Here is a 23,258-nt window from a genome sequence, read left to right as displayed (position 1 = left end):
CCATCCATGCAAACCTCTACTGGGAATTTCTAAAATCAAAGTCAAATGCCTCGTACTTTGTAGATCCTTTTACCTGATTTGATGCAACCTTTCCCCAAAAAGGCTCACTTCCCGTTACCGCTACGGAGAAAAAGAGAGAAAAATAGTTAGACTTCCTGTGGGAGAATTAAAAACGCCCACTGAAGTAGGTACCCTAGGCCGCCTGCTAAGCCAGAAGATATATTTAATTCTGTGACAGCATCTTCCTGTTCGTGTAAGGGATTTATGCAGATCTGCTTTGATACGGCTTTACTGAAACACCCACCTGCTCTCCAGCATGCCCCCGGGGGAACAGAACATCTGCACGCTGCAGATGGGTGAGGGAACAGAACATCTGCACGCTGCAGATGGGTGAAAGGTGACCCAGAGAATCAGCATTTGACTTCAGTTTTTCTTTCCTCCTTCTTCTAAATTACGATGTTTTTTAGAAAAAGATTTATTTTTATCTTATGTGTATGTATGTGCACAACGTCTGTGTCTGGAGCTCATGGAGACCAGAAGGAGGCATCAGACCCCGTAGAACTGGAGTTCCAGGCAATTTTTAGCTGGGAACTAAAACCTAGGTCCTCTGCAACAGCAGCAAGTGGCCTTAACCACTGAGTTATCTCTCCAACCCCTTAAATATTACATCTTAAATATTACATTTTATTTAGTGTGTGTGTGCATGGGATGAGGGGAGGTGTGCGGGCACACACACACATACACACACGCACGCGCAAACCTGCTTGCTCAAGTACCCAGGTATGTGTGAACGGCAGAGGATGACACACGTCTCTCCTTTCACCATGCTGATCCTGAGTTTTCAACTCAGGTTGTCATGCTGGATGGCAAGTATTTTTACCCATAAATCATCTTGACAACCCTGGCTCTGATTTTTCTAGAAGCCCCAGCCATGTGTTCAAAACTCTTATCTAGCAATGAAAATTACCCGTGTCTCAGTTAACAAATATTTACTAACAATTTAATATCATCCACTGATGTGGGAGTCCCCTCTGTATGCTGTGAATACCATTGGTAAATAAAGAAGCTGTTTTGGGCCTGTGATAGGGTAGAGTAGAGCTAGGCAGGGAAAACTAAACTGAATGCTGGGAGAAAGAAGGCAGAGTCAGAGAGAAGCCATGTAGTCCCACTGGAGACAGATGCCAGAACTTTACTCGATAAGCCACAGCCTTGTGGCAATATACAGATTAGTAGAAATGGGTTAAATTCACATGTAAGAGCTAGCCAAAAAGAAGCTAGAACTAATGGGCCAAGCAGTGATTTAATTAATACAGTTTCTTTGTGGTTATTTAGGGGCTGAGCAGCTAGGAACAAACAAGCGGCTTCCCTATAATAATCCACTCTGCTAGTTATACACTAGACCTCTTGGAACTCACTACATAATGCATAAAAAAAAATCAAAATTGAGCAATAACATAGCAGCATTTTGGTCAATGATGAACACCATAGCCAACAAGGGTACCATGATTTATTTGGAGTCAAAAGATTCTATCATCTGAAATGTCTTGGCGAGCAGAATGTCACTGCAAAAGGCATTGTTGCCCTGTCTGCTGCTGCTGCAAACCTACTGTGCTACCAACTGTACAGACATTCAGCAAAGGCAATTGTGTACTTGATCGCAGATAGCTGCCATGGGCTATTCACTTTTCATACCTTTTATTGTTAGAGCATAGGCTTTCTACTTATAAAACTATATTTACTGTAATACACCACACCCTGTTTCTCTAGCAGCAGCCTCATACATCCTGTGCTTACCATTAAGTCTGCTTGATTTGATATCCTGTTTTCTTTCTCCTAAACTATACTGTATGTGTGTGTGCGTGCACGCACATGCATGCACATGTATGCATATACATAAGATATATACATATATACATCATTTATATGCCATGTACATGTGCACATGATGCACACACATATCTTGTAACTGAGGCATACAGTAAGCTACACCATTTAGGATTCTGCAAGTCCACTCTGTGATGGTATCCCAAGTGTCACCTCACTTAAAGACACCATTAAGCAATGTGGAAGATTGATTAAAAAAAAAACAACCCATACAGAACTACGTGAAGAAAGACTGCAGGATATCCCAGGGTTAATCATGAGAATACAGACTGTTCTGAAGGGTCAGGAAAGCTTCTATGAAAGGAGACATTAAAACTGAAACAAGCAAACAAACAAACACACAAAAATCATAACCAATAGCTAAGGTCCAAGGGAACCATCCTCCAGGAATTCTCAAGTCCTAAGCACCAACTGCTTAAAATGCCGAGGTGACTGCACCATAGACCTTACGCCCCTTGGGATGCTGACGGTATGCTGGAGGTCAGAGGCCAGAAGATTGTTTCAGCCTACCAGTCCAAGAGCAAGGAGGGATGTGCACAAACTGCTGGGGAAGGTAGGCCTAGGCGAGACACTCAGCTCAAGGATCAAAGTTCAGCAATGAGAATCCACCCTGCAGCAAAGAGTCCCATCTGCCTGTTCAGCATGACCTAGCACATACTTGGTAGCCAACAAATGTTTGTCAAATTGGCAATAAGAGGATGCAAGGCTGTGCAAGAACTGGTTGGGCAAGGAAAGGCAGTGGGGCGTTTCAGGGAGATGGAACACAATCAGCCAAGCCACGGGGACATAAAAGAGCATGGTGCCCTTGCTGACATGAAAGTAGCTGTGGAGTTGGAGCATGGGGGACAGAAGTAGCCAAAGGTCACCTAATGTGTGGGACCAGGCTGTGGAGGGCTTTATTTTAACATGCTAAGATTCCACTGGGTTCTCAGGCCATTAAAAGTGACAGCAATGTTTGTGCTGAATGGGGCCTAATCAGGACAAGGGCACAGCCCAGAGGAACCTCATCTGATTCTGGATCTGAAGTCCTGTGCTGGTAGATTGAGAAAGTAAGAGACAGGTTGCAGAAACATTTGATGGGGGGAATAAGAAAAATAGAATACGGACCTTAAATGTGGGCTACAGAAAAACAAGAGCCTTAAGTAATTCCAAATTTCCACAGGAGACACAGGACCACCAGCTGCCTACTGATGAAGACTCTGAAGAGGAAAGGACAGGGGTAGCTTTCTCAGGGAGACAGGTTATGAGACACAGTCAGAATCACTGTGTTTACTATACCAGTGGGACACACACACCTTGTCTATGCCATTAAACAACTGATCTATTTGAATTTGAGTCAATTTTGTAAAAGGGGTACAGCCAGAGATACTGTACTCTTGGGGAATCTTCAGTATCCAGCAGGCAGTTCAAGTCTTCAGAATGTACATCCCATGAGAAAGGGGGGAAATCCTGAGAAATATCAGGCTTAGGAGGTGAGCTGGGGAGGTGGAAGAGGAGGAAAAAAGGCAAAGAAACAGAAAGACCAACAAGAAAGACTAAAGAGTAAAAGCTGTGCAGAAGCCAGAGCAGAGAAGAGCATCCAAGAAGAACGCAGTAAGACTATATAATAAAAACAGCACGTAAAAATCCAGAGAGCTAGTGAGATGGCTGAGTGGGTAGGGACACTCACTCCGCAAGCCTGAGGATCTGAGTTCAAATCTCCAAGCATATCTGTAACCCCTAGGATTGGAGGAGTGGTATAGACAGGTAGATCGTAGAGCTAGTTGACCAACCGGGCAGCTGGCAGACGCAGGGGGCTTTCTGTTCAGTGAGGGCTGCTGTCTCAAGGAACTAAGGTGGGGAGCAACAGAATAACAGCCGTCCGTCATCCTGCTTTGATCCCATGTGTATGAATGCACAGGTGTTACACCCATGTAGTCACACACATGTACAAAGAACACGTGGAAGGGGGCCCTGAGCATTAAAGTATTCAACCTAAAAGTCACTGAAATCGATCCCTTGTATTTTCTCCCAAGCTTTCTAGCACTCGACACCAGGGGAGAAAGTTTTGTATCACTCATAATTGGTATCAGAGAGCTTATTTGTTCTTGGGGGAAACTGGGTTGTTGAATTCCAGGGAGCATAAAAATGCAAGGAGGAAAGTCTGTGTGTTTTCCTCCCCTTGCCGTTTGTTTTCTGTTCTTCTCTCCCACGGCTGGAAATTGCAGGTAAGAATTCAAAACTCCAACCTTTGTTCTGCCAAACCCTATTGTACTGTAATCATTCATGATGGATCAGCTTGAAATTGAGGCCATCACACGGAAAGCCAGGCTGGGTCGGTTTTATCAGAGCTAATCTGTTTTAAATTGGAACGGTCTAACATAAGAGACACTTTGCAAACATCAACGCTGGGGTATGATGCCAAACAGAACCCCTAACACACACACACACACACACACACACACAGTTTCATAAAATGTGAGAGGTTACATGGGCCATACTCCTAAGGCCACCGTGTTGTGCATGAAACAGCAACAGAATACAGATCAGTGGTTACTTTCTTCCCTGTGAAATGTAGCCATACCAACCCTCTGGGATGGAGCTGGCGTCAGGTCCAAAGGAAACTCCATTTCTCCAATTCCAAACTACAGGAGGGACAAATGGCTAGCTGTGGTGCCTGCTGGCACACCTACGTGCACGCTGGTCTCCTCAGTGTCGCAGCTAAGAATTACACATTTCAAAGTCCACGCTAGCATCCTAGGTCTTCTTATCACCTTCTCTACCCTAAACTCCCACCTTCCCAGGGCTCCCACTCCCCAACCCAGTCCCAGTTACTCGTTCTCCTTTTAACCCCATGAATCAATCTCTCAATCTCTCTCTCTCTCCCCAGTCTCTTTTCCTCTCTCTGTCTTTCTGCTCTGCTCCTGCTTCTCTCATAGCCAGGTCTACTATGATAGCTATGTTCCAACTACTACTTTCTCTGTCTGCTCTGGACTCTTCCAGATGCCTCTGGTTGTTCTCCCTCTCATGTCTACAATGAAAACCTTCCCCTTAACCACACCATGGAGCAGTCACATCTTCAGTTTATGCAGTTAGACCCACCAATACTGCTGGATTCCATACGACCTGTTCCCAGACCTTCAGGGCCTGAAGGCCCTGAGCTCCATATAGGTGCCGCAGAACAGGAGACCTCCAGAACTTGCTAAGAAAGTAATTTTGCAAGAGGGGACTGGTAGTGGGTTGAAGAGTGCCCCTCCTCCAGGAAAATATCCACTAGAATCTCAAGATATGATTTTCATAATTAGAACCTTTCCTGCCTATCATTGTACACAAATGCCAAAACACATTACATTAAAGATTGAAATGTAAGATATAAAATTACTAGAAGAAAATACAAGGGAAATACTTTGGGATAAAGATGTTTTGGCCCCCACTGCACATGTCACAAAAGCAGAAAAAGAAAAACTTAAGACCAAACTAAAAAAAAGCTTCTGTACAACAAAGAAAATAAATGGGAGAAAACTTCCTCCCACTATTATGTGAGGATAGATTCGTATCTAAGGTAAAGGGAACTCAAGCAACTCAATAGCAAATGTAAGATGATCTGTGGATGAGCCTCTTAAAGGAGAATGTACACATTTCAACGAGTATGGGGAATGTTCAATCCTATTCAGGGAAACACAGATCCAGACCCAGTGAAATCTTACCTCTCTCCAGCTGGGATCCAAGAGATGAGGGAAAGGAGGTGTTGGGGAGTCAAGGGAAGAAGAGCACTTACATGCTGTTGGTGAGGTCAGCAACTCTGCTTTGTTTGAGTTCCTTTTACCTTAGATACCAATCTGGTACCACATAACCGTGGGCCAAAGTTTTCTCCCATTTGTTTTTTCTGTTGTACATGAGCTTTTTCGTTTGGTGTCAAATGACTCAGCTGTGGGCAGGGATGTGTGCCTTTCATCATTGACCCGTTTTTCTCATCAAAATAATTATGGTGATGATTCACAGGGAAAGTACTGAGCAAGAGCCAATTCTTTCTTGTGTATTGTCTCCTAAGGCATAGTTCAAGGCTGAGATGTAATTGTGAACGCTGGTGCTAATAAAAGACACTTATCAAGTACTTACTATATGTGAGAGCTGTACTCAGGGCTCTCACGCATGGTAAGGCATTGTATTGTCTAAAACCACAGGGAAGATTTGATTGTTCTGTCCACTATATAGAAGAAATGGTTTGGAAAGACAAAGAAATTCATCAGAGCTTGACACATAGGCCTCTTTTATTCTTTGAACCTAGACTTTTAAACGTTTTACTATCTTGCACATGAGATAGAGGTAGAACTCAATGAAGGTCCTGTTGGCTCACCTACAGATATTGTGAGATGAAGGGTTGGCTGGAGTTGAAGAGAAGGATGAAGGAAGGTAAGAAGAAGACTCCCTCTTCCTCTCTCATGTCAAGGGAATAACATTTGGGAGAGAAGAAAAGCTAGCTAAGGGGATAGAGAGAAAGTTGCCAAAACTTGAGTGGGCTCCAGAGAGGAGATCAGAGTCAGTGTTCCTGAACTTGTGGGTCACAACCTGTGCCTCACCAAGCCAGGTTCAGTTCTTGTGCCCTCCCTCAGAAGCCAATTTTGAGAGCCAAATTAATAGCAAGAAGCAGAAAATGCAGCCACATTTGGGGACACTGAAAGAGATCCAATGACTCCCCCCATCTTGAGTCCATCATCAGGATCATAAAGTTATGGTTTTAATCCAAGGCAAGAAATAAGCTTAACTATGTTCACATGTGGTCCCTGACACTGCCCCCCACCCTGGTCTCAGTCCAGCCCAAGTCATCCCTGAAAGGTCATCTGGCAATTGTGAACTGCTCAATGTAGGTGCTGGGTCCTCTGGAAGAGCAGCAAATGCTCTCAGCCTGCACTGTACCTTTACTTACTCTTTCTAGAAAAACAAAAACAACAGCAACAAAATCAAAACACAGTGGATGGTGGCTATTGATACGTAAGCCTGTCTGCACCCTCAAAGCGTGCGACACCTTTGACTAAAGTGACCATGATCATTAGTTGCTTTGCTTTAAGACAGGGTCTCATATCTCTCAGGATGGCCTTGAACTCACTATGTAACTGAGGAATACCTGAACTTCCTCCTGTCCCAACTCCCCAAGTGTTGAGATTTGAAGAATGAATCCCAATGTCTAGCTGATGTGGAGGTGGAGACTGAGTCCAGGGTTTTGTGCATGCTAGTCAAACATTCTACCAATTGAGCTACAACCTCAGTCCCAAATTACTCATTTTAACATACCCTTTGTCGTTTACAGAGTGGGAACTCTAGATAATTTTACCTATTTTCATGGGTCTAAACCAAATGTAGAAGTATAAGATGAAGATATAAAATTCTGCCTCTAGTCATGCCTTCCTCGAGAATCCTTTGACCTAATGAAAAAAAAAGGAAGCTTGCTTTGGAAGGTGAAGCTTGGCTGGCTTTGCTCAGAAAGTCATAGTAAGAGAAGGAGAAAGAAGAAATATTTTCCACAAACACGCTCACCATACACACTTGGCCTGTGGAGCCAAGCAAAATTCACAAGCAAAGAAAAATGTCATATTACCAGAACAGTGTTCACTGTTGCCGGTTGTACTAGACCGACCTCAGTTCTCAGTCTATCTGAGCCCACACTGCGTTGACTTCACTGGCTGATAGGTGCACACTGAGATCAAGCTGGGCCCTGCTCTCAGTTACTTTGTATTGTGTAAAACAGTATTTTTCAGCCAGTGCCATGCCCTGAGAGACTGCACTTTGCCAGTGGCATTTGACTCAATCTTGCAGGCTCACTCTGTACCGTGTGGTGCATGTAAACAGCACAAACCGTCCAGGGCAACTCATGAGACCCAGACAAATAAATAGCTAAAGGTTGGGGTGCTGCACGCGAAACTTAGCAAAGTAAGTTAGTCCCATTAAAATCATACCAGAAAAAGAAAACAAGCTTGAGAACTCACTGAACACACCAGGCTTGACAAGTGCAACCCCCTCCCTGGACCTCATAAACAGGACGTTCAGCGTTATTACGGTCCTAGCCCCATCAACCCATCACCCTGACCCTTCTGTCACCATTCTGTAACATGTGCATGCATGTGCGTACGTTTGTTCTGTGATGTGGAATGTGTGTTCTGAGAGCTAATACTAGTACTTCAAATTAAAATAAAAGGACTTAGACAACCAGCCAGCTATCATGGAACTCAGGAGCATTTGGCAAATTCCAGCCAACAGAACCAATTTATCTTGTCAATCTGTTATTCAATAAATTCTGACATTGCGGAAGGACACTGTCATCCATTTCTGACATAGTACAATAATAATAGTCTAAAGATTCATTTAGGAGCTGAGAGAGTAATAAACTTCAACATTAGAAATGAATACAATATCCTGCCTTCAAGAAAGCTCTGTTGAGAGCAAATGGCAGCCAGACCTGGAACAAAGGTCTGTCCTAAGTGGTGGGAGAAGGGATCAGTCTGGAAGGCACTGCCTTCCAAGTGCAAGGACCTTCAATCCCCAGCACACGTGTAAAAAGGCACATATGATGATAGCATGTGTGATTACATGCGCTTATAGACCCAGCACTGGGAGGCAGAGGCAGGGGGATCCCTGAGGCTCACTGGCCAACAGTCTAGTTCCTTTGGTGATCCCAGGCCAATGAAAGACTCTGTCTGAAAAAGAGGAGGATGGTAGACTTGAAGATGACATCTGAGCTGTGATTGTGTGGCTTTCTCATGCACAGACACCCCCCCAGGAACATACACACATACTTATATGCTCACATTCTCACACATATGCACACATACAGACAGACATTTAAAAGTTTCTTTTTTAAAGACCAACCCTCATTGGGATCAAGTTTTTGGGTTGTATTTTGGTTTCTCTGTAGTTTTGAAGCCTGTCCTAAAACTAGCTCTTGTAAACCAGGCTGGCCTTGAACTCACAGAGATCCGCCTGCCTCTGCCTCCTAGTACTGGGATTAAAGGCGTGCGCCACCACTGCCCAGCGGAATCAATTTTTCACTAGTCTACGAATAGTACTTTTCTATGCTACTTCCCAATCTTATGTTCTTAGACCTATAGTTAAAATGAAGAGCCCTGAAATGTGGCTATAAGTCCCAGCTCTCTGTTAACGCAGCTGTCTGATCTTGGACAAGTTCTAGTATGTTCCACACAGCAAGAGCATGGAGGAGAGAATGTGCCATCCTGGGTAACGCTTCTTCCACTGAAGACCAAACCCTTTGAAATCAGAGAACACTGAACTAGAAGATATGTGTATGCAAAATTGCCTTACAAAATAAATTGCATAAATCTAGAGGTCCTTGACTAGAAGACAGAACTGCAGCTCCTTTTCTGAGCCATGAATTGATCTCCACTCCTCAGCTGTGAAGTGGAACCTCCACAAACTGAGAAATATAAAGAGGACAAAGCAACCAAGAGGCAACAGGGGACTAAAGACGGCACACCCCACCTCCAGCCATAAAACCAACATTGCAAGGCCTACAAAGCTGTCTAGAAGGGAGGCTGTGACAGCTTTCAAAGCCTCCCTCTCCCTGATGGCAGAGAATTACTACTGTAAGATTTTAAAAGCTGCGGAAACCTCCCAGAGCTTGTCATTTTTTCCCTCATCTGCTGTTCCCTTAGTGTGATTAGCAGTTTGAAAAATACCATACATTTAAAACGTATCTATGTTCTGAGCAAGAATATTGAGTTAGCCAACAGCTGATGTATATGGCCTCTTATTACCTACCCTGTGCACTTGCCCGAATGGGAGAGCTGTAGCAGAGATGTAAAGAAGCAAGGGAAAAGTCTTTCTCCATGATGACTGCCATTTACGGGTCAGTAATTACACGCTAGTCTTTTCTCCTGCATTTCTATCCTTAAGAGCCCCGGTATAAGCACCACCATCATCTAGATTTTATATTTTGAGGAACCCGTGATTTAGAAAAGGACAAAGAAAGTAATTCATCCGAAATTATTAAAAATGAAAATAAATCACCACAAAATGGTGATAGAACCATGTGACAGCAGGGTCCCATAGAGCTCTTTGTACCCCACACTGGAGGCTATGCAGAAGGCTGTGAAGAGAACTAGAGAAAGGGACTGAGGTATCCATAAACAGAAGGGATAACTAGGGACTGTGGCACACATTTCTGCTATGAAGTACAAAGGGTTGGAGAAGCCCGTGATATCTACATATAAGAGGGAAAGGAAATTTATGAACAACCTTCTTCAGAGCTTTCACTTTATTTGGTTGTATTTGCAATTGAATTGTAATTACTAACCATTTGAAGCAGTGCAGAAGTTTGGGAGAGTCTCATGTGGCAGTTGAAGCTATGCGTCTCTTGCAGAGAGTAAGCAGAGAGGCAAAGGGTTGAGAGGCAGAAGTGGGGTGGCTTACAACTGCTCCAGCTCCAGGGCATCTGATGCCTTCTTTTGGCCTCTGTGGGAACCCACACCCATGACATGCATGCACACACACATACATGTATGGACATGTGATGGAGGTGGGTCTTGTATTAATCTGTTGCTTTCATTGGTTAATTAATAAAGAAACTGCCTAGGCCCATTTGATAGGCCAACCCTTAGGTGGGTGGAGTAAACAGAACAGAATGCTAGGAGAAAGAAGCTGAGTCAGGGAGTCGCCATGATTCTCCCACTCCAGACAGACGCAGGTTAAGATCTTTCCTGGTAAGCCAGCTCATGGTGCTACACAGAATATTAGAAATGGGTTAGATCAATATGTAAGAGCTAGCCAGTAAGAGGCTGGAACTAATGGGCCAGGCAGTGATTAAAAGAATACAGTTTCTGTGTAATTATTTTGGGTAAAGCCATGCGGGCAGCCGGGTGCCGGGGACGTAGCCCCACTGCTCTTATTACAACAGACATGGACACGCATAAATGAAATAGCATCAACAGTGGGGAGCCAGCTCCCTGACACATGAGCTTTCGGAGAGCCCACACACACTCCATGTTCAACTCTAACATAAGCAACAGCTAAGAGGCAGCTATTAGAAGTGGACTTCCAGGACACGGCTCCTGAGACCTGTGTGACCTCAGGACATTTAGATAATATAGGACTCTGAATATCTACCGAAGAGATCCTAAATGAAGGGGTCCAGGAAGATATCTTAGTGCTGACCCAGCACTTAGTATATGCTAACCGAACCTCAGTTTCTTCCATAATGACATGTGACATGGAAGCAGTCTCTCTTACAACATGGTCCTCTTTCTCAGGGTAGCCCACAGACATGGCAGCAAGAATTCTGTCTACTGGGATTTGGCCACAGAGAAGTCAAATGACAATTACCAGGGACAGCATAGGAGAGAAAACATCAGACAACATCTTGATCTCTTATAATACACTATAAACTAGTTTTATGTTTGGATGGAATGAAAGGTAATAGTTTTGTGAACACTCTGTCCTCCATCAAGTTTTTTCCCTTCCTGCATCCTCTTTCACTGGAAAAGAGCACCCACCTTTCCCCTAATCCATGAAGAAAGAATGATGAATCTTGACAGTCAGTCTCCCGCAAGTGGTCAACTCCTTGTCCAGATTTCAATCCCCACCCCCTGCCATGCATTGGTGCAAGTCAGAGCTTCTCAACCTCAGATCCCCCTCAGTGCTTCTCTCGATTTAGAGTCCTGCATTACAACCCATAGTCTCCCCTTCACTCCGACCTGTCTGTCCCCGCCAGTCCCGTCTTCGGAGCCTCCAAGACTAATGTCACATTGCCTCCTCCACACAGCTGAAGGATAGATGTTTTCGCTAATAAACACAAAGAAAGACGCTCTGACTCCGTTAATGAGAACAAGCGAGGAACAAGATGACATGTTCTCGGGGGAACAAATGGTTGTCTCAAGTGTAGTGAGGATAAGGAGAAGCAGATAATCTGTGGGAGGGAAAACAAATTGCCTCAGCCTCTTCCAAGGACAATTTTGTAATAGCTATTAAATTTAATAGTGCACATTTTTCAACGTAACATCTCCACTTCATTACCAGCTCTCCAAAAAAAAAAAAAAAAAAAACTTGCATAAATACTTAAGGAAGTACCCAGGCTGAAGGAAGTGCATGGTTCTGCTGTCTATAATACTAAAACACAGAGGCAACTGAAATGCCAATCAACAGGTAAAGAAATAGCACACGCAACTTAACATGACAAAGCGGATCTCGCCACGGAACGGGAAAGGAAGTGCTCTGATGAGCAAATGAAGCAAAGAAAACCAAATGCAAAGACTTCGTGTGGCATTTTTTTTTTAAGACACACACAAGGAGAAAGACTAGATGAGGAAGTGCACGGAGCAACGGCTGCTGTGTTGACAAAGTGGGGGCAGGAAGAAGCTGTAAGGCCGCATGCTGCTTTACAGGTTACAGAACTGGTGTGGCGTTGCAAAGGAGAGGTGTCCGTGATAGAAACGTATAGAAACCAGCAAAGAGCAGAAAAGACTTGTCCTGACCAACAGAAAATGCTTATAAAGAGCCCTTTTTTAAAAAGTATCCAGTAGATTTGGGCGTGGTGGTCAACACCTTTGATCCCAGCACTTGGAAGGCAGAAGCAGGTGAGTTGAAGGCCGGTCTGGTCTAGGGAGAGAATTTTAGGACAGCCAGGGCTACACAGAGAAATCTTGTCTCAAAAAACAAAACAAACAAACAAATGTATCTTGTAAGGGCTAAAGAGATGGCTCAGCAGCTGAGAGCATTTGCTGGTTTTCCAGAGCTCTCGAATTCAGTTCCCAGCACCCACATTGGTGGCTTACAACCTCCTGAAATCGCAGCTTCAAGTCACCCAGTTTCTCCCTGAGCACCCATCCACGAGTGGCATTCACTCGCACAAACACAAATACATACATGTAAACCAATATAAATCTTTTCTTTAAGTGTATCCTGTGGGTCAGTGAGAAGGCTTAGGGAGTAAAAGCCTTTGCAGCACAAACTTGATGAGTGCAACCCCCCCATCCCCAGGACCCAGATAAATATGGAAGAAGAGAAATGACGCCACATCCTTGTCTCTGGCTTTCATACGCATGATGTGGCACAAACATCACTATTTACACATAATAATAGCAAATAAACAAAAGCTTAAAATAAATGTATAGAGTATAGGAATGTACAGTTTTTGTCCTAGGTTAGTTCTTTGTTTACCGGATGGTCACTTAGCAGGGCTTTGTGGGAAACAAAAATTTAAAACAAAGGAACAACAAAGAGAACTCAAATAACGGAATTTGTGCCAGTTACAAACAACAAGCCTGTATATCTCAAAGACCCTAAAGTTTACAACATCCATACTGGAGATAAATTTTATAAGGTTACTCTCAATGGGAAAAAATACACATATAAATAAGACAATAGTACAAAATTATCTAGAATGTTCCAACTAGTAATACAGACTGTGTCAGGAAAAGGGGTTGGGATTAAGCATAAAATGTATAAGAGAATTTTGTTTCCCATCGTTTTATGACCCTCTCACAAAAGCACACTGCCATAGTGTCTGTATGTATGGTTTAAATAAATAACGGGTGGACAAATGGAAATGTGGTTTGTTTACTACTATCCTAGTTCCAAGTCAGAAGTTGCAGGGAAAACGGAAAGGCCCCAAGAGAGGGTCCTGAGAAAGCAGAAGGTAAGAATGTTTCATTTTCCTCCAGTCTAACTGCAGGATGTGGGAGACAACCACAACAGAACCAAAAGAGCTGATTCCAAGAGCCCCAGACAGACACCAGAGACTTCCCAAGGCCAGACCCAAGCCACTCAAAGAGCAGAGAGACCTCCCTGACCTCAGTGCTGAGAAGTCTAGAACTCACCCGTTTTCTGTGAAGTTGATGGGAGAATCCAATCTTTGGACCCTTGGAAAAACAAAGAACAAAGTTCTCCTAGCTTCCAGCCAGATGTGTAATAGTAAATATGACAGAGCTGTCATATGTGGGCCCCCAAACTCCGTTAATCAAAGAGGGTGCTATCCCTCCTCCCTGTTCTGCTATCCTCCTCCCTCCAAGCTACCGGAAGAAACCAACCACAAACACTGCCCTGGAAGGAACCAACCACATACACTGCCCTGATGTCAACATGCCCTGGGAGGATATCCTGGCACAAAAACTGGGGTCATCTCTGGGTCACTTTTATTCTGTTTGCATCTCCCCTGCCCGAGGTGCAAGGGGAAGCTCCACGCAGTAGGTTTTGCCTGCATACCTGTGGGTATGAGTAAGGCTGGGTCTGCAGCCGTGGTCTCCACGCTTCTTTGAGAGTGGTTGGATGAAGAAATGGTTTCTGGTTCTGGGGGACAAAAGATTTTTTTTTAACTGCTAAAAAAAAAATGATAACATTATCAACATTGTAGTGGGTGATGGGATTCAGGGCAATTTTTATTATCATCTTTGTTATTATTGATACATTTCCAGTTTTTCTCAATAAGTGGATGAAACTTTTAGAATTTAAAAAAAGATTATAATTTTTGTCTTGAAATATTATTTTAAAGCTGGGGAAATGGCTCAGGCAATATAAAGCATTTGCCGTTCAAGCACAAGGACCTGAGTTCGAATTCCTGGCATTCATGTAAAAAGCTGGCCATAGCGGTATGTGCCTGGAACAGCAGGGGAGGCAGAAACAGCCAGATCCCCACCCAGAGCATGCTTCCTAGGTATTGCTGCTGAAACTGTGAGCCCAGGTTCAGTGAGAGACCCTGGGTCTAGGGAAAGGAACAAAAAATACACAGAATTTTGATTAGTTAAGAATTCAAGGGGCTGGAGAGATGGCTCAGTGGTTAAGAGCCCTGGCTGCTCTTCCAGAGGTCTTGAGTTCAATTCCCAGCAACCACATGGTGGATCACAACCATCTGTAATGAGATCTGGCGCCCTCTTCTGGCAAACAGGAATACATGGAGGCAAAATGTTGTATACATAATAAATAAATAAAATCTTTAAAAAAAAAAAAAAGACAGAGAAACCCTGTCTCGAAAAACAAAAAACAAAACAAAAAAAAAATTCAAGGATTTTAGTGACTACTCGGAATATAATAGAATGAACCAACTCAGTATTGGAAAGCTGTCTGACTTATCCAGGCCTTCGAGGGACAGACAGCTGGATTGCCTGGAAAAGCTGCCAAGCTACCTCACAATGACTTCTGATATTTTTACTTCATCATCAGAAGCATGGTGGGAGCTTTGACAAGCCCCCCAGCCTTGGAGTAGGTCACCCAGAGTTACAAGATTCAGGGTCAGGAAAAATTCAGAACAAATAGAAAGAAGTAAAGAAACAAGTATATAGCTGATTTCTGTTAAGGGATATATCTTACATTCTTTTTAAAAAGGTTTTATTGGCATATTTTAATTACACATAATGGATTTATTCCATTTTGCTATGTGCATATATTTTCACTATACTCACCCCATTACTGTCCTGTCTCCTTCCCAATCTTGTTGATCCCCCTCCTCTTCTCTTCCCTCTCTCTCTCTCTCTCTCTGTATGTGTGTGTGTGTGAGTGTGTGTGTGTGTGTGTGTGTGATCCACTGCAGAGTTGTTTACAGGAGCATGGTCAGTCTACTGGCGGCTACACTACTGAAGAAAGTTTTTTTTCCCCAGCAACCAGGAGCTGGGAAGGGGTGGGCATCATGAGCCCCCTCCTCTTACAAATTTTAAGGCCACAAATTATCCATCTTACATCCTAAACACTCAGACAGAGATTTTTGTCCCTGTGAGGATAGGGCCAACACTGACTAGAGTTTGACCCGGGATAACCTTCAACATGCAGATTCTGCAAAACTCCTCAGAGGTCAAGTGGAGAACCCAAAATGCTGACTTTGCACAAATATAAAGGAAAAGAAACACACACACATGAGCGCACGTGCCCGGTCACCAGGTTGCTTACTGGAGAAGAATTCGTTCCAAGGAAACAACAATATGTCTGACCAGCAGAGAAGAAAGAATGGACAATTCTCACCTGCAGGGAAGGCAGACCCCTCGGTGAAGATCTCAGGGGTTGCAAACCTTGTGGTTTCTGGCGAAGAGGAGCTGAGTATTGTTGAGGGGCATGTGGTGACTACCGTTGTGAGGACAGTGGTGGCCAGTGTCTGAGGTGGGGTTGCAGCTGTGGGCTCGGGTGTGGTCATGACTGTTGTCGGAAGCTTTTCTGTGGTGGTGGTGGTGGTGGTCACATAAGGGGTGGTGGTTGGGCGAGAGGTTGTTGTTGGTCTTGGGGTTGTTGGGGCTGTAAGCAAGAGAAGATGCATCTGGCACCAAGTAGAAATGGGGACTAGGAATCACCGCAAATACCACCTGAGATCTTTCCACTTCTGCTAGCCTCTCTTAATCCACTGGCCTGGCCCTTCTGCTGCAGCTGAGGTTCTTGCCTACATTTCTGTCCTTTCTGGTCTATCTGTCACACTCTGGATACAGAAATCATAAAATCTCCGCATGCCTATGACCTGCTTAAAACCCATCAGCGGTTCTTGTCTATCAGATTTTAAAAGATCAAAACAAAACAAAAAACACTTAGGCCTGCTTATTTCCCTACAAGGTGCCACCTGTGCTTCTGTCCTTCCAATCAAATGTTGCTAGCAGAAAGCAACATGTACCTCAGCTACAAGCTCTCTTTTATGAAGTAATATCCCTGCCATTTGCCCTAGTACTTGATCACAATGACATCTATTGTATTTTTGTAATCACACATTTATCATTACTTAATGTCTGCTTCTCCCACCAAACAATCAGCACAAGGAAACCAGGCCTGTATTCTGTTCTCCGCCATGAATTGGATACCTATCATAGTGTCTGGTATTGTACAAATGAATCAATGCATAAAAATGAGGCCACAGTCAGGAGTCACAGAGCACACCCGCAGTCCTAACCCTTGGAAGCCTAAGGAAGGGGGCTCTCCAGTTCAAGGTCATAGTGAGATTCTATCTCAACCATAAACAAAGTGAGCCCTAGGTACTCAGCTTTGGGTGAGAATGTAGACTTCGCTATATGGTAAAGATTAGTTTGTGCCAACCTCTCTTGCTTCGTTAACATAGATTTTGGGTTCATTATTTGCAGTACACTGTATGGCTCTTACCCTCTCCAAATATGCCAAATTCCTATAGGTTTTAATGAAGCAAAAAGTTACCATTTGTTCCACTCAACTTGGAGTTGACCCTGCAGAGTACTGCGGTTGACAACATTTTATAAACTAGCAACTAGTTAAGATGCTGTGTAAATAGAGACATGACTTCTGTTGGGCTAAGTCAGCATCAGTCACCTTCTCTTCCCGCTTTTTTGAAATCACAAAGTTGCTATGAGATTAACATATGCAATTATGCCTGGGAGTTCACTGATTAAAATTATCCAGTTCCAAATTTAGCACATATGAGAGCCATCTGAGCAGACTAAGAACACAGCCACCCGTGACCTAAAGGTGTCTATTGGCCACATCCTTCAGCCGTAAGTTCCTTGTTGCCTGTTCTGCACAGCCCCAATCTTTAACAGTATTTTCTCATCCCAGACTCTACCCAAAGTGTCTGATTGCAATGGACAAAAAGAGGGCATGAGATCAGTCAGGGGTGGTGCCCACTGCCATGCCCTTCTCCCTCTGCCAGGGATCACAAATCATTTGCTTATAGGCTAAAACTGATCTATGGATATTACTCAGTTCGCAGTGTAATTTTTTTCTTATTACTTGGAAATCAGTGAATATGAAAAAAATTATGATTGAGATGCCCAAAAACACTGGGCCAAATTTCTGTAAGGTGACAAAAGGCCCCCGGATAGACAGCACCTTCCTTCTTCCGTCTAACTCTTCCGTTTATCGGCTGGATCCCCTCATTCCTTTCTGCGGCTGTCCTGGCTGGGACTAGTATGTGGGTTCCCCGGCACACATTCTGCGGCTCACCGAGTGAAACCCAGCCTTCCCCTCCACTGCTCAAGTCAGCACTACTTGCCACCAGCACCCACGGAATGAATCTGTTACCACAAACCACGGAACTCTTCCTCAAAGTTGACCGCCATTCTTTCCTCACCTCTCCTCAGCTCCAGGCGCACAGTCTTCTTGATGTCGTTGAACCAGCCAGGCACCTCTATACGGCAGCAGTACATGCCACTGTCACCTTGATTGGTGTTTGTGATGGTCAAGGACACATCGCCCCGCCAGACAATCCCCCGAAGTGAGTATTTAACCGACTTCCTGGAGGTCACTTTTGCTCCATCTGTGTGGAGAAGCTCTTCGTTGCACTTGGAGTTGGGACATGCGCCTTTGCCCCAGCACATGCTGTTGCGGTGCCGGGACCAGGATGGGTGGTGACAAGGCAAAGTCACCGACTGGCCCAAAGCCCCTATTATTGTATCCTGTGAGGCAGCAGGTGCTATGGAGAAAATGAGAAAGCTGTTACGCAGATGAAAATCTGTCGAATACACTTTACCATTTGTGTACAAACAGAGGCTTCCAGGAAGACGAGGGAAAGTCCCGAGTTCCTTTAGCACAATGTCGACACGCTTGCCTATTCTCCCCGGCACCTAAGTCCACAAGCTTCCATCCCAAAATTAGTGACAGGTGGTCAGGAATCTCTAAACACAGCTCCACAGCAAGACCCTTTTCCTGGGTTTAAACGCTCTGCTCTCATGTACCACTGAGTAAGTCAACTCCCAAATGAAGAGGCCAGACCCTATAATCATGCTCACATACTTCACCTAAAGCCACCCCAAAACTGTGCCTGCCCCCCCCCCCCCCCCCCCGGCATCTCACTAAGTAGATAATTGTATGCTGCTGATTGAATGTTTCAAAAGAGTTACCCAGGCCAGACAGAATTCTGACAGGAAAGAAAGCTGCTGAGGTAGACTCCGCTATCCCTCTCCATGTTCAGAAATGGAGGCGGGATTTGCTCACTGTGTAGCATCTGGCTGCGGCTAGATTCTATGAAGTTGGGGACAGTTCATGGATATGCACTTCTTCACTGTCTTTAAATCTCATTAGTGTGTGGGGGGAGAGTTGTATGTATACCACGATGAATGTTTGGTGGTCGGAGGGTGGGTGTGAATTTGTTCTTTCCTTCCACGTTCACACCACTTCTGGGGATTGAACAGAGGTCTTTAGGCTTTAGGGCAGTGTTTCTTAACCTGTAGGTCACAACCTCTTTGGGGGGGGGGGTCCCATATCAGATATCCTGCATATCATATATTTACATTTATGATTCATAATAACAGCAAAATTACAATTATGAAGTAGAAATAAAATAATTTTATGGTTGGAGATCACCACAACATGAAAAACTGTTTTAAAGGGTCACAGCTTTCAGAAGGTTGAGAACCACTGCTCTAGGGCATATACCTTTACCCACTGCGCCATCTTGCAGGCCCTAACCCATTCATTCCTTTTTAAAATTTGCTTAATAATTTTACTCTTGCATATAATGCATTTTTGATGGAATCTATTGTCTATTCTTTCTCTTCCAGTTTCCCCCCAACACCCTTCTAAGGTCATGTGCTCTTGTTTAAAAACCTAAGTGAGTCCACTTAGTGCTGACAGTATGTGCATGCATGGAGGGTCACCTGGTAGAGCATGGGTAGCCTCGCAGGGGCCATAGCCCTGAAAAGCACGGGCTACCCCTCCGCTAGCCATCAGCAATTGCCAACGACTCCTTTACTAGGGGTGGGACTTGATGACGGGCTTAAGAGTCATGCTAGGATTTTGTTGGCTTGATCCTGTGGGGGTCTTATGCATGCAGTCATGGTTTCTGACTCGCTTATTTCCTCTTTTCTTTTTTTAAAAACAAAAAACAAGCTGTATGTGCTTTTACTTAACGTGTAAAAGTATTTTGTCTGTTTGCATGTAAGTACGCTGCATGTGTGCCTGGTGCCTGTGGTAACCAGATGAAAGGGAAGGACTGGAACTTGGCACAAAAAGTTAAACGGGATTTAAACATTTTACCATTTTTCTGTTTTCACCCAAAAGTTTCCATATTACTCACCTAATAAAAAAAATACTCTAAAAAAGGAAGCAAGAAACTCGATGTGGTAGAAAAACCCCCATTGAGTGACACTGTGAACGTCACTTTCGAACAGTGTGTGTTTTGAGGTTCATTATCGCAAGGTACAGAGGACAATACTTGCCACAAAAGGAGTTCCAAGGTGACCTTTAAGCCTTTCCCCAAGCCAAACCTCAGTTTTACCAGAGTGAAGATGCCATGGACCACCTCTTCTGACACATCTACTTTTGATCCTTGGGTACTCTAAATGGTCACTGTCTTCTCCGTTGACCATTTAAGTAGAGACACATTAAAAATAAATAGATAAACCAGGCATAGTGTAATCCCTATAATCACCTGTAATTCCTATATTCAGCAGGAAGAGGCAGGGGGCCTGCAAGCTTGAGGGAGCCCCTGTAACCCAGCAAGACTCTACGTCAAGATCAAGCAAATTTTAAATAAGCAAACAGAGAGATCCATTCACCAGGCCCTGACTCCTTCAAGCCACGGTGGAGCAGCCCATTAAGCACTGTTCGGTCACAGACGGGACACAAGGACATAAACTCCAGCCATTTATTTTCTGTAATTTTCATATGTAACAAAAACTGCTTGGAGGCCGGGCGGTGGTGGCGCACGCCTTTAATCCCAGCACTCGGGAGGCAGAGGCAGGTGGATCTCTGTGAGTTCGAGGCCAGCCTGGGCTACAAGAGCTAGTTTCAGGACAGGCTCCAGAGCTACAGAGAAACCCTGTCTCAAAAAAACAAACAAACAACAATAACAACAACAAAAAAACTGCTTGGACCAGTTATCTGCTATCCCAGCATTCCAGGGAATAAGGCAGGAGAGTCTCAAGTTGAAGCCCAATCTGAGTTACAATGTTAGACACTGTCTCAAATAAATATAAGTAAATAAGTAGGTAAGTAAGAAAGAAGTTCTTGTATAAAATTCAAAGAGATGTGACCGAGACTGCCTTCATTTCGTGAATCTCTTTTGCAATGACTATGTACTCGTGGCATCGAGTGCCAAGTTACGGGTGACAAAGCCATCCTCACCCACTTTCTGCACAGTATCTGGGCCTAGAGGCAGCAGAGAACACTTGTGTGGCGACCAGGTCTAGAACACCAAAGATAAGAACTCAGTGGGAACCCCTAAAGCAGCTTGGGAGCCACAGGCGAACAGGAAAGGCTCGAGTTTGCCAATGACCTGGCTTGACCTCCTCTTATCAAGAATGAGAGAAAGAGGGAAAAGCGGAATGATGCAAGACATATTCGCGATGTCAGCATTTGTGACTGGGAGGGCTATAGGCCTAAGCAGAGTGGTCGCTGGGCACCTCAGGATATTCATCCAAAATGGCGGTTCATCTGTGTCAGTCAAAGCCTGTGAACAGTGTCAGGCTGAAAAGAAACCTCCCCTCAGCTGGGCACAGCCACACACATCTGTAATACTCTGGAGAATGGAGCAGGAGGATTGCTGTCTCCCAAGCAGCCTGGGCTACATAGTGAGATCCTGTCTCAAAGACACCAAAACAAGGCCGGGCATGGTGGGGGCATGCCTTTAATCACAACACAGGTGAGTTCAAGGCCAGCTTGGTCTAAATAGTGAGTTCCAGAAGAGGTAGAGTTACATAAGAGACCCTGCCTCAAAAATATCAAAGGGGGTGGGGTGAGAAAGAACAAAAAGGGAGAGAGAACTCATTTTGAAACCCCACTGCTAGCAAAACAAAACAAAACAAAACAGAAAGCAAATAAAATCTCCAGAAAACAAAGGGGACAATAAGCATTAAAAAAAAAAAAAAAGCTCTTAGCAGAACAAAGTCCCTGCCTCTCGCTTTGTAACACCTGCAGATAAGACTTCTGGCACCCGCTCATCTGACATTTTGTTTCTTCTATGCCATGGCTTAAACTGTTATTTCTAACCTGACACAGATTAACACACCCCTGAGAGCCCAAATTAGTCCCTAGGGAAATCATCCCTGTGTACCAAGGCAAGGAAGACATCTTCTGAAAGGGCAAATCTAGAAGGAGGCAGGCATAACTGGACCGCCTTATCCTGCAGTCTCCCCTCCCCTGGCCCCCAATGGAAGCCTCCAGAACACTTACTCAGATAAAGACCCCAGAGCTCTATCACCAGCGAGAGGAGAAAAAGTTCCTTGGGCATTGTGACAGGAGCCTGTGTGTCTGTCAGAACCCATGCCTTATATCACAATTACTGCTGACGGGGTGGGCCACCGGGCTTTCACTTCCCTTTCTGCCTGACAATCTTCCCGTTCCCTCATCCTGAATGACCTCCCTCAATCTGGGATGTGTGAGCAAATGTGCTGAGCACATGGGGGCCAGTGCATGTGTGACAATGTGTGGAGAGACGGTGTGGGCGCCAGTGTGCTTCTCTGTCCTTTGTCCTGTGTGCGTGTGAGCATCTGTGTGTGCCTGCTCGTGTGTATGTGCGTGTCAGCTACAGAAGCCACAGTGTTCCTCGTGTCGACCAAAGCGAAGGTAAACTGGCATTTGACTCCACTTCCATTCTAGGTACTCACCATGAAGCTCTCAGCCCCCCCACCTTCACAATGGAAAATGAAAAGTAGGGCGCAATCAGTCACTCAAGATCTGCTACCTGCACTGTCAGAGTTTAGTAGAACGGGAAAGAGGAGCTCCAGGAGAGGAAGCTGAGCACGGAGGGAAGGGCGCAAAGGATAAGCTGGAAACCAGATGATAGGACCTGAACCCGGTGATTTTGGAGTTCTTTAGGATTCTATAGAGACACTCAACTCTACCTAAACAAAACAGAGGAAAAATCAGACCAATCCTTGCCAACCAGATCGGAACTAATATAAAACAAAGAATGGGATCCTGGAACAGAAAAAGACCATTGGGCTCCGTGGTTAAGAACACTTGCTGCTCTTGCAGAGGACCCAGGTTCTATTCTCAGCACTCACATGTTTTCTCATGTCTGTAAATCCAATTCCAAGGAAACTAACAACCTCTTCTGGCTTTTTTGGGTACCAAGCAGGCATGTGATGCATATGCATGTATGCTAGCAAACACTCATACACGTAAAATAAAACCAAAACATTATTACTAAAATAAGAAAAAGAAGTTGGGTAGTGATGGTGCATGCCTTTAATCCCAGCACTTGGGAGGCAGAGGCAGGTGGATCTCTGTGAGTTAGAGGCCAGTCTGGTCTACAAGAGCTAGTTCCAGGATAGAAACCCTGTCTCACAAAACCAAAAAAAAAAAAAGGAAAAGGAAGAAACCATTAAGAGAAAACAAAAGTCTAGTGAACGTAGTCATCTAAATAAAATTTGAGCTTTGATCCACTGTGATGCTTCATTATTGATATATTATAATAAATACAACAACCTAATGTGTGGTGTTAATAATAAAGTATCCCTGAGTACAAACCCAAAGGAATGCAAATCAGCATTCTGCAGAGAGATGTGCACAGCCATGTT

General features: G+C 44.3%; 1 protein-coding gene across 2 annotated transcripts in view; it reads right to left on the bottom strand.

Moving 5' to 3' along the window:
- The window catches only part of LOC130878288 (T-cell immunoglobulin and mucin domain-containing protein 4-like), a 28,280-nt gene extending 6,303 nt beyond the window's left edge, over positions 1-21,977 (bottom strand). Inside the window, exons 1-6 of one of the 2 annotated variants that reach the window (XM_057776174.1) lie at positions 21,910-21,977; positions 17,870-18,211; positions 15,817-16,083; positions 14,071-14,154; positions 13,686-13,727; positions 74-120 (exon numbers count right to left, since the gene is read on the bottom strand). In XM_057776174.1, the coding sequence (XP_057632157.1) occupies positions 74-120; positions 13,686-13,727; positions 14,071-14,154; positions 15,817-16,083; positions 17,870-18,211; positions 21,910-21,967 (840 nt within the window). In that variant the 5' untranslated portion in view covers positions 21,968-21,977. The remainder of the gene's footprint in view (positions 1-73; positions 121-13,685; positions 13,728-14,070; positions 14,155-15,816; positions 16,084-17,869; positions 18,212-21,909) is intronic. The other variant, XM_057776175.1, reaches the window with a different exon arrangement.
- Positions 21,978-23,258: the final 1,281 nt, after the last annotated feature.

This window comes from Chionomys nivalis, chromosome 7 (assembly GCF_950005125.1).
Source record: "Chionomys nivalis chromosome 7, mChiNiv1.1, whole genome shotgun sequence".
NCBI classification, from domain to species: Eukaryota; Metazoa; Chordata; class Mammalia; order Rodentia; family Cricetidae; genus Chionomys; species Chionomys nivalis.
This window is presented reverse-complemented; position numbering and strand designations above follow the sequence as displayed.